At 36.8% G+C, this 11,361-nt stretch overlaps 1 protein-coding gene across 1 annotated transcript in view; it reads right to left on the reverse strand.

Annotated features, from left to right (window-relative positions):
- Positions 1–9,897, reverse strand: part of ubash3ba (ubiquitin associated and SH3 domain containing Ba) — a 51,533-nt gene extending 41,636 nt beyond the window's left edge. Inside the window, exons 1-2 of the mRNA XM_061962281.1 lie at positions 9,305–9,897; positions 9,093–9,235 (exon numbers count right to left, since the gene is read on the reverse strand). Of these exons, the coding sequence (XP_061818265.1) occupies positions 9,093–9,220 (128 nt within the window). The 5' untranslated portion in view covers positions 9,221–9,235; positions 9,305–9,897. The remainder of the gene's footprint in view (positions 1–9,092; positions 9,236–9,304) is intronic.
- Between the last annotated feature and the right edge of the window lie 1,464 nt (positions 9,898–11,361).

Genomic DNA, 11,361 nt, shown 5'->3' on the forward strand with positions numbered 1-11,361 from the left:
AATATGGGTGTGTGTGTGTGCATATATATATATATATATATATATATATATATATATATATATATATATATATATATAATGCATTGTATATAGGTGTTTAACTCTGTGAAATTGATTTTTGATTGCTTGTGTATTAAATTTATCCCACCAAAATGTTATTCAAGAAATAAAGACAGTGTTTTTTCCTTTTGTCAAGGTTGAAATAATGTAATCTTATTTTACACAAAAATACAACCTTTTTTGTTTCCATTTTATCGTGACCTCTCTTTATGGCCATTCCAAAGCACACTTGTGCAATAATCATGCTGCCTATTCAGAATTTTGATATGCCTCACCTGTAAGGTGGATGATTATCTCTGCAAGAGTACGTACAGTATTTAGACACATTTGTCAATGCACTGTCGGTATTTGTGTTGACTGAATGTAGTAACTCAAATATTAAACCAGTTTATAACATGTAAAAAATACTTTACTCCACAATGTAGTTAAAGGTCACAAGCTAAGCGTCTTGGGTTTACAATAAAGCTTGTCTTCTTAGCTAAATGTAGGGAGTGTTTCCCAAAAACTCTGAGTATAGTCAGTATCTGGAACTGATTCTCCTTTTCTCGCTTCATTATTTCATGGGAAGGGACATTTGAGGTCACATTGTATAACAGAGACCGTCAGAGACACCATAAAGGAAGTAAGTGGTCCATTGTGTGGGCGAAGTATGTTGATTATACTCTCGCCAGCGTTTTATACTATTAAACTTGAGTTTGGCTTGACACTAATGTAAGTCCAGCACAAGTAAGAGAAGCTACACCTAATCTTTATTAGTAACAAACCATCAGTATGTTTTCCTGTGTGTGTAAGTGTGTGTGTGTGTGTGTGTGGGGGCGAGAGAGACATTGCAACGTCTGCTTAAACTGCCCTCAAACCACAGCCTCAAAACAGAGAAGGTCACAAGCCACTTCAGGAAATAGGCGACTTCTGCTAAGCCGCCTTGAATCTTAGCTTGAGTTTGTTCATGAAAATGCCTGCATCCAAGTAAGTCTCGTGTATGTACACCAATGCCACCTAATAAGATCTAATATAGTTTAAAACATTAAACAGTTTAAAACGTTAAAGTCAACCTCTGATTGACTTTAACGTTTCTAAACATATCTGCATAGAGGACGTTAACCACTGCATAATAAAACGAATTAAAAACAAAAATGAAGCAAAATGTCTCAACCCTCTGGAAGACAAGGTGTTTGTAGAATAGTGACTAGGTACGTTATGGACACTAGTAAAATTAATAAATTGCATTGTGTGTTTTTCAGCTAGGTCTTGGTCAATACTCGGGCTGCAACAATTATTCTATAAAAAAATAAATATTTGATTTATATCATGTTGCTTTGAATAATCGTAACTAATAAAAATGTATCCAATCCGGACTGTTTGGAGTGCCCGGAACTTTAAATATGCGGACATAGTTTCTGCACGGCCATTGCAATAGAGCGCACATAAGAGCGTGGTTTGTGGGGTTCGTGATCTTTGCAGGTATTAACAGCGGAGAGAAGTTATGTAGTTCTTTATTACTGCACACATGATCAAATTGCAATTCCAAATGTTGATGTGCATTTATTTGGGGAAAAAAGAATGAAGGTTATAGCAAGCAGAAAAATTGTTCAAACAATGCTTTCCTAAAATACGCATTGAGGCTATAAAGTGTTTACTCGAACACACTAATCTATAGATGACTCGATTATTTAAATAATCGAAAGATTCAGTCCTAGTCAGAACCCAGCTTAAACTCTGTCTTTACTTTGTATAGACAGTTTAGAAAAATGACAGGAAACATGAGCTTCTTTGGTTACTTTTATGCTAGTCATTAGCCATTGCGCTTTAGCTGCAGGCTATATATAGTAAATTAGCATCTGCTTGGTAAAATGTATTGGTGTATGTAATTTAATTTGTCATATTGTACTGGGCAGCCAAACACTTTCCTGTGATACAATTTGCTCTATTTCCAATGCACTTTTAAACAAAAAGAATCTAGAATGTTTGGCAACCGGACCCCTCCTGCTACGTTTTCTTATTCTCTGGCAGACCATGTCTGTATGAGGTGTGTTAAGAAGCATATTTATGATGCCATCTAATGTATGGAGGGGTAACAACAAGTTTCATTCACAGATAGTCGCATTATAATATGTTGATGAGCGAGGGCAAACAGGTAGCACCAAATGTATTTGTGGCATCGGTCCAAATTAATGGGAAACACTGCAATCAGACTTAACGTCTTTGCCAACAGAGCCTTTACGAGTTTTGTTTTCCTGAAAATGTTTTTGATCAAACCTCAAATGTTGGCACTTTATGACCATTCAACTTAGTTTTGTGATTATTTTATTTAGCTGAATTAGATTTAGTATGTATTAAAACAAATGTGACACATTCAGTTCTACACCCATGTAACCAAAATAACTCAATCCAAAACAGATATTTTGATCATTATAGTATATGCTCACATTATATTGTGCAGGTGTACCTAATGTTGTGTTTGGTGAAGGTCTACTATACTTGCTATAGTTTCACGAACCAACTCCCTCTGAAGATATTAAAAATTAGAAATTTGACAGGAAAACCTCCATTGTCATTGATCTGTTTCTTCCATTTTGTTTTTATTTCATTCATTAAAAGGTCAAACAAAAAAAACTATTAACATAATATTAAAATTAATAATAAAATATTAAAAAGGAGTAGTATAAGCTTATACCTGCCCCCTATTCACACAGTTGCAACATTTGTTGTTCAACTTAGAATATTAGGCAATATTTCTTTTTCATAAAATCAAACAAAATAAACAAACTTGAAAACAATAATTTACTCTAAATCATATTTTTTCATCATCATTATTTTAACATTTTTTTAAACCGAAAGATACTGACATTGTGTTGTTTCACTATCAAGTTTGTTCTATACACTAACACCTCTGATTCAAATGTGTCTTTCCATTGTCACTATTCTAAATCTCAATGTATTAAAGATCTCAATTTATTTTAAATCATGAAAACTTTCACTTTTATTAAAGCTGTTTAAATATTGTTTGGTAGAATGTTTGTATGTACTTTGTAAATTATTTTAAAGATATTATAGTGTACCAATTCATTAAATTTTAGTTAGTTCCTTAGATGTAAAAAAGGAAGTAATCCATTTGTATTGTTATGTATGTATATATGACTTTCAGTGATTAAAATTTAAGGTGAGCAAATGAACATTTGTCTTTTGTTACAATTACAGTCATGTTTGCAGGGTGATAAAGTCTAAATGGGATCAGTTTGCAAACTTTCTCCCGGAAATGGGACATGATAGGCGTGAGCGAACAACCAACTGTCCTTGCAGCTGCTATCTGATTACACTGGTTAATTCCTGAATGACTCGGCAGAAATTCCTCTCAATTAAACAGAAGGGATGATTCTTGTTTATATGCGTGTGTCTGTGCATGAAGGCGTATCTGTATTTTACACTCCCCCTCCAGCACAATAAACCCCTTGTTCCCTACAGCTAAACCACATTACGGATCTATCTTTCTATTATACAGAACCTGATGACAAATATGAAAACTAAAGCTTTTTTAATAGTTTTTTTAGGATTATTTTACAGTATGGGAAATGGTTAAAGCTGACATGTGACATCTATTTTGCTCAGAATGTTTTATTCAACCTAATAGATTATACCTATATTACAGAAGTAGTGTGTGTGTGTGTGTGTGTGTGTGTGTGTGTGTGTGTGTATACATACAAGTTTACATACACTGTGTGTGTGTGTGTGTGTATACATACAAGTTTACATACACTTGTGAAGGACAGTAGTGTGTGTGTGTGTGTATATATATATATATATATATATATATATATATATATATATATATATATATATATATATATATATATATATATATATATATATATATATATATATATACACATACATACAAGTTTACATACACTTGTGAAGGACATAATGTCATGGCTGTCTTGAGCTTCCAATCTTATTTTTTTTGTGATAGAGTGATTGGAGCACATACTTGTTTGTCACAAAAAACATTCATGAAGTTTGGTTCTTTTATGAATTTATTAAGGGTCTACTGAAAATGTGACCAAATCTGCTGGGTCAAAAATATACATACAGCAACATACATAATCAATTTTGGTGATGTAGAAAAGTTACAATCAAATCAAATTAGCTTCATGGCATGGCTTCTTAACTTCATGTGAGTGATTATGATTGACGACACCTGTTGACTTCTTTGAGCCATTTAAATAGGACTCAAGTGATGCAGTCATTAGACTCGGTTACAAACGCGACAATGGGAAAGTCAAAGGAACTCAGCACAGATCTGAAAAAACGAATCATTCACTTGAACAAGTCAGGAAAGTCACTAAGAACCATTTCAAAGCATAGAATGGCTTTCCCAAAGTCCTGACTTAAACCCCGTTGAGAACATGTGGACAATGCTGAAGAAACAAGTCCATGTCAGAAAACCAACAAATGTAGATTAACTGCACCAATTTTGTCAAGAGGAGTGGTCAAAAATTCAACCAGAAGCTTGTGGATGGCTACCAAAAGCGCCTTATTGAAGTGAAACTTGCCAAGGGACATGGCAAGTTTGATGTAAACTTTTGACCCAGCAGATTTGGTCACATTTTCAGTAGACCCATAATAAATTCATAAAATAACCAAATTTCATGAATGTTTTTTGTGACAAACAAGTATGTGCTTCAATCACTCTAACAAAAAAATAAGAGTTGTAGAAATTATTGGAAACTCAAGACAGCCATGACATTATGTTCTTTACAAGTGTATGTAAACTTTTGACCACGACTGTACATACTCTATATCCATATACACACACACACACATATATATATATACACACACACGTGCGTATGGGTGTGTGTGTGTATATATATATATATATATATATATATATATATATATATATATATATATATATATATTAGGACTGTGAATCTTTGGGTGTCCCACGATTCAATTCAATATCGATTCTTGGGGTCACGGTTCGATTCAAAATCGATTTTTTTTTTTCAATTCAACACGATTCTTGATTCAAAAATGATTTTTTCCGATTCAAAACGATTCTATATTCATTCAATACATAGGATTTCAGCAGGATCCACCCCAGTCTGCTGACATGCAAGCAGAGCAGTAGATTTTTGTAAAAAGCTATTATAATTGTAAAGGACAATGTTTTATCAACTGATTGCAATGTAAATTTGTTTTAACTATTAAATGAACCAAAAATATGACTTATTTTATTTTTGTGAAAATATTGGACACAGTGTGTTGTCAAGCTTATGAGATGCGATGCAAGTGTAAGCCACTGTGACAATATTGTTCTTTTTTTTTTTTTTTTTATAAATGTCTAATGATAATGTCAATGAGGGATTTTTAATCACTGCTATGTTGAAATTGTAACTAATATTGATACTGTTGTTGATAATATTCATTTTTGTTTCACTACTTTTGGTTTGTTCTGTGTCGTGTTTGTGTCTCCTCTCAATTGCTCTGCTTATTGCAGTTCTGAGTGTTGCTGGGTCGGGTTTGGTTTTGGATTGCATTGTTATGGTATTGTTGTGTATTGTTTTGGATTGATTAATTAAAAAAAATAAAAATAAATAAAAAATAAAATAAAATGTTTAAAAAATAAAAAAAAATCGATGTTTTAAAAATGAGAATCGATTCTGAATCGCACAACGTGAGAATCGCGATTCGAATTTGAATCGATTTTTCCCCACACCCCTAGTTAACGCGATAACACGTTAACTATAAGTTCCTTTAACGGCGATAATTTTTTACGCGCGATTAACGTTTATGACACTCGGCCCGTTCCGTAATTTTGGGGGAAATGTAATGGCGTCCAGTTACTGTTGAGCCACAGGCTTGAAAATAGCTAGCAGAACTGCCCAAAGAAAGAGGGACCTGATGGAAATCTCAGCTCCAAAACCATGGTAAGTCGTTCTCCGGACATGACAAGACAATTTTACCTTTAATCGCCGTGAGACGACATCATTGGGGCAAACGCTGAGCACGTACGATAATGCTGTGATATTTCTAACTAAATAAATGTTTTCTGGTAGATTGAAATTAAGTGTATTGTAATGGCAGCGGCGATATGAAGAAGGAAAACTCTTTGAACAAACTCGCCTTCTTCTTCGCTACCACTGAGACTCTGTTTAATATTGCAGGCATGCCTGCCATTGCCCTCTGCAGCCCACATCGGGTAATTACATTTCACTACACAATATTACCATCGCTATGGTATATTCGTATATAACCTGTTCTGACAGATAGTCCACAATTGCAGAATGTTTAACAAGCCAATTATTAGATTTTATTAATAGTAGATAGAGATGGTTAAACATTGTCATGCAGAGATATGAATGCCATTAACTTGCACTACTGTGCAGAAGTTTGAGACAATAATAACAAAAGCAGACTATATCCACTCATCACCCTACAGAAGAAAGCAATAAGGGCCATTCATAAGGCAGGATATAGGGATCACACAAATACATTTTTCTTACATTCATAACTATTGAAATTCAAAGATCTTGTGGAACTACAAACAGTACAACTTACATATAAAGCAAAACAAGTGTAAAGTGGGTAAAAGATTATTGATAATATATTTTAAGACCAGTACATTTTTCATTGTATATAATGATAAGAAAGCTGGTTATTTGATTTATAAAAATAAGAGGTGGGAGTAAATAGGTTCACTTCTTCCACTCCTTTTTGGATATGAACAAACCTAACCATTATGTATTGTTTTCATTTTGTATGTTTTTTCATTGTGAAATATTTGTTTTTATTTCTGCACCTTACTGTAATGTTATCAAGATTATTTCCTTTTTTTTTCTACCATAATTTTTTATTTTTTTTATTTTTAACATGTCTAGAATAAACTAATACTACTAACTTGTACAACATGGAAAGTACAGAATATCAAAAATATTTAATCATGTAGAAGATATATCACCCAACATCTTTGACAATCAAAGCATGATTGTAACAATCCACATTTTGTGTTATTAATGCATGAAACTGCTATGTCAACATGGACTCCTCTCCTCTAAATGCAAGTGCTCCTAAGCAGGAAAACAAATTCTGTATTTGTACAAAATAGAAAATTTGGCAAGACACCAACACACTGCAAGTATTTTTTTTATTCTCTTTAAAACGTGTTTATATCTTATCATGCTTTGGCTTTTGGTTGGCAAGTATGCATTTATAGCTCTTTAAGAGCCAGTGCTCTCCTTCGTTCCTCTCAAAGAGCTGTTTAGAAAACCCCATACCGCCATAGTTTGATCCCAAACACACAAAAACAGTTACCAATTGGTAAGAAAAGTTGGTTTTGCATAATGTGTCCCTTTTAATAACTGGTTACAGTCTGTTGTAGCATGATTTTATCTACACTTGTGTATAGTTCCTATACTGTATCTATCAGTACACTTGCAACGGTAGCGCTAAAAACTACACAAAGTGGGCGGGAAGAAGACGCAGTCAAAGTGGAGGCACGTAAATAAGACGCATCCTGAAGAGGCGGTCAGAAAGCGATCTGTAAAACATAATCCATGCTAAATTTTGACCAAAAAAAACACCATTACATGTAAATAAGTAAACCACAAGGAAGTGTTTTAAATGTAGAAAAATAAATCATGATGACCTCTTTAAATAATGTATTGGATTAAAAACATCAAACAAATATTGATAATAGTAATGTAGCTTTTATTATTTATCCCGTAATGTATTTGTTTATCTTCTCAATTGATTGTACACATATATCCTAAGTGATACTGTAAAGCTGGGATCGGGTTGCTTTATTTACTTGTATTAAATTCCTTAACGATACAATTTTCAAAAATACATTTTTTTTAGGCTAACACTGTGCGTATAAGTCGTATGTTTTGTTATAATTTATATATCAAATAATACAATACAATTGTGTCGAATCGAGACTCGATTCTGAATCTAATTGTCACCCCAAGAATTAGAATTGAATTGCCCATAGATTTCCAACTCTATTGTCGACTATGCTGATAATCTAACAAATCAGATTCGACCATGGAAATCCGAGCTATTGGCGGCCTTGGTTTTAAATTCAAAATGCGTAAAAACATATTGTAGTTCTGCGTAGAGGAAAACACTTGAGTCAATAGATTATGGACCTGTTATTACATAAGCCCTATATTTCATTCACACAGTGCCTTCTTGTTTCTTGGCAACCACCCTCTCTCAGAGATGAACGGGTAAAAAAAATTAAACAGGTTTAAAGAGTGTAGCCAGGACTCGCTGAGTGTGGCAACTTGCATAGGCGCCGATCCCGTGGGTGCTCAGGGCCTACAATGCCGAGCACCCACGAGGGATTAATGGCAACTTTCAATCTTTAAAATAACCTAATAAATAACCACATCTGCGGTCCACTCCAAGGTTTCTCATTGTAGCCCATTGGGTTGAGTTTTTCCTTGCCCTGATGTGGGATCTGAGCTGAGGATGTCGTTGTCGCTTGTGCAGCCCTTTGAGACACTCCTGATTTAGGGCTATATAAATAAACTTTGATTGACTGCGTGGGTTCCCTCCGGGTACTTCCTCCCACCTCCAAAAACATGCACCTGGGGATAGGTTAATTGGCAACACTAAATTGGCCCGAGTGTGTGAATGTGAGTGTGAATGTTGTCTGTCTATCTTTGTTGGCCCTGCAATGAGGTGGCGACTTGTCCAGGGTGTACCCCGCCTTCCGCCCGAATGCAGCTGAGATAGGCTCCAGCACCCCCCGCGACCCCAAAATTGGATGGATGATTGGTTGATTTATTGATTGGCGAGTTTGGTCCGTTTTACAAAATAATAAAGCCACAAATCATATGGGATATTAACTTCGCTGAACGTCTATATATATTTTTTTTAAATACACACACACCGAGCACCCACTGGCAGAAATGTAGATCGACGACTATGGTGGCAAGTGTAACATCTGAGTCACATATCGCAAAGATACTAGTTAGGTGCCATTACTCGACTATATTCATGTGAAAGTGAGGCGGTGTACTCACGCTCTGGTCTTGGGGAAGCCCATGGACAGCAGTACGTCCAGAGTGGACCCATGTTTGACGGTGCCTACCCGATTCTGGCGCTGCCTCCGCGGGGTCACTTTGGCGTATAGTTCCTCTTTAGCAGCCATGACTCACCGCTCCATCTGCACGGACGCTCCGTTGACGTATTTTCATTTACTCAACAAAAAAAGACAAGCAAGGTTATATGTTACCAAAAAAAATAGTCTCAGGAGGGTCGATTTAGGTGCGCCAAACACTTTGGTTGGTTTTCATCCAGCACGTCCGGACCACCACATAGCGGGTCAGCCATGGCAAGTCAGCTCTGCTCTTCCGGCCGGCGGCCGTGAGCGTAAGCCACGGTCCCCGAACATGTTAGCTTGGAGCTCGCCTCTCGCATCCGGTCCACGCTGCAAGAAATCAGATGGAACTCAACGCCAGCTTCCTTCCTCCTCCTTCCTTCGCGGGATTATATATGGATGGTTTCTGGCTGGTCTGCCGAGGAGAGCGGAATCGGCAAACCATCAAGTCAAAGTGGCAGCGGATTGGTGATAAACGAACCAGACACCCAATAAATTGGCCAGTGAAAAGGACAGCGACGTGATAAAGAACTACCGCGACATTAATCAGATGTGTTCGAGGCGGTGTGATGAAAAGTGTCAGGCTGGGGGTGGATGGTGGAAAGAGTGCTTCACACTTCCTGTCTGGGGGAGAAAAAAAGAGGGCATTGATGCGCATGCGCTGTGGACAGCCAATGAAAAAAGAGCACCGTCAACTGTTGCTATGGTAGAGACAGGCTAACTTCTCGAGGTCTAACTTCTGTCATCAATGGATTTAGCTGCTAAATCCATCGATCCATCCACAAAGTTTACTATATGACAGGGGTGTCAAACGTAAGGCCCGCGGGCCGGATCAGGCCCGTGAACAGGTTTTATCCGGTTCGCGGGATGAGTTTGCTAAGTATAAAAATGAGCCAACATTTTTGAATGAAAGAAACTGCTATTGTAAATGTGTCCACTAGCTGTCGCAATAGCAATTCTTTGTAGAATATGCTACATATGTAAAAAAACAAAAAACAAAAAAACACATGTTCGCGCACCAGTCAAGGAAAATGATCAAACTACATAAATAACATCCTGTAATTTGATTTTGATATAATTTTTTTATCTTGATAGATTGAAAATTAACACCAATGCGTTGACAGATGACCATTATCACATAATTTATTCAGAAAATATAAATAACGACAAATAAAGATAGAATACTATTAGCCGCAACATGTAGATGTAAAAAAACAAAACAACAACATTATGATTTGTACAATTTCAGAATGTGCTTGTTCTATTTTTAAACAAAGAAGACAATCTGAAGTTGTCTTTATTTTTAAGTTATCGTGCCAGTCCGGCCCACTTGGGGGTAGATTTTCTCAATGTTGCCCCCGATCTAAAATGAGTTTGACACCCCTGATTTAGCCCCTCTAACATATTGAAATTATAATTTGTGGATTTTTTTGAAGCAGTGTATCACCACTTCTACTGCATATTAACGATTGTTCGATTGTGACAAAACTGTTAATTGTTGATGTACAACGGGTCACTAGACCAGCTCAGTGGCCTTGTGGTTAGACTCTAACCGTTAGAGCGTCCGCCCTGAGACTGGGAGGTTGGGAGTTCAAACAGAGTCATACCAAAGACTACAAAAATGGGACCCATTGCCTCCCTGCTTGGCACTCAGCATCAAGGGTTGGAATTGGGGGTTAAATCACCAAATGATTCCCGAGCGTGGCGCACGCTGCTGCTCACTGCTCCCCTCATGGGGATGGGTCAAATGCAGGACGAATTTCCATTACACCTAGTGTGTGTGTGACAATCATTGGAACTTTAACTTAGCGAGAAAATAATTTAACATCAGTATCTACTCCGCAATATAAAACATCCATCCATCCATCCATTTTCTACCGCTTGTCCCTTTTGGGGTCGCGAGGGGTGCTGGAGCCTATCTCAGCTGCATTCGGGCGGAAGGCGGGGTACACCCTGGACAAGTCACCATCTCATCACAGGGCCAACACAGATAGACAGACAACATTCACACTCACATTCACACACTAGGGCCAATTTAGTGTTGCCAATCAACCTATCCCCAGGTGCATGAATTTGGAGGTGGGAGGAAGCCGGAGTAACCGGAGGGAACCCACGCAGTCACGGGGAAAACATGCAAACTCCACACAGAAAGATCCCGAGCCCGGGATTGAACTCAGGACTACTCAGGACCT

The sequence above is a fragment of the Nerophis lumbriciformis genome, linkage group LG09 (assembly GCF_033978685.3).
Source record: "Nerophis lumbriciformis linkage group LG09, RoL_Nlum_v2.1, whole genome shotgun sequence".
Classification (NCBI taxonomy): Eukaryota; Metazoa; Chordata; class Actinopteri; order Syngnathiformes; family Syngnathidae; genus Nerophis; species Nerophis lumbriciformis.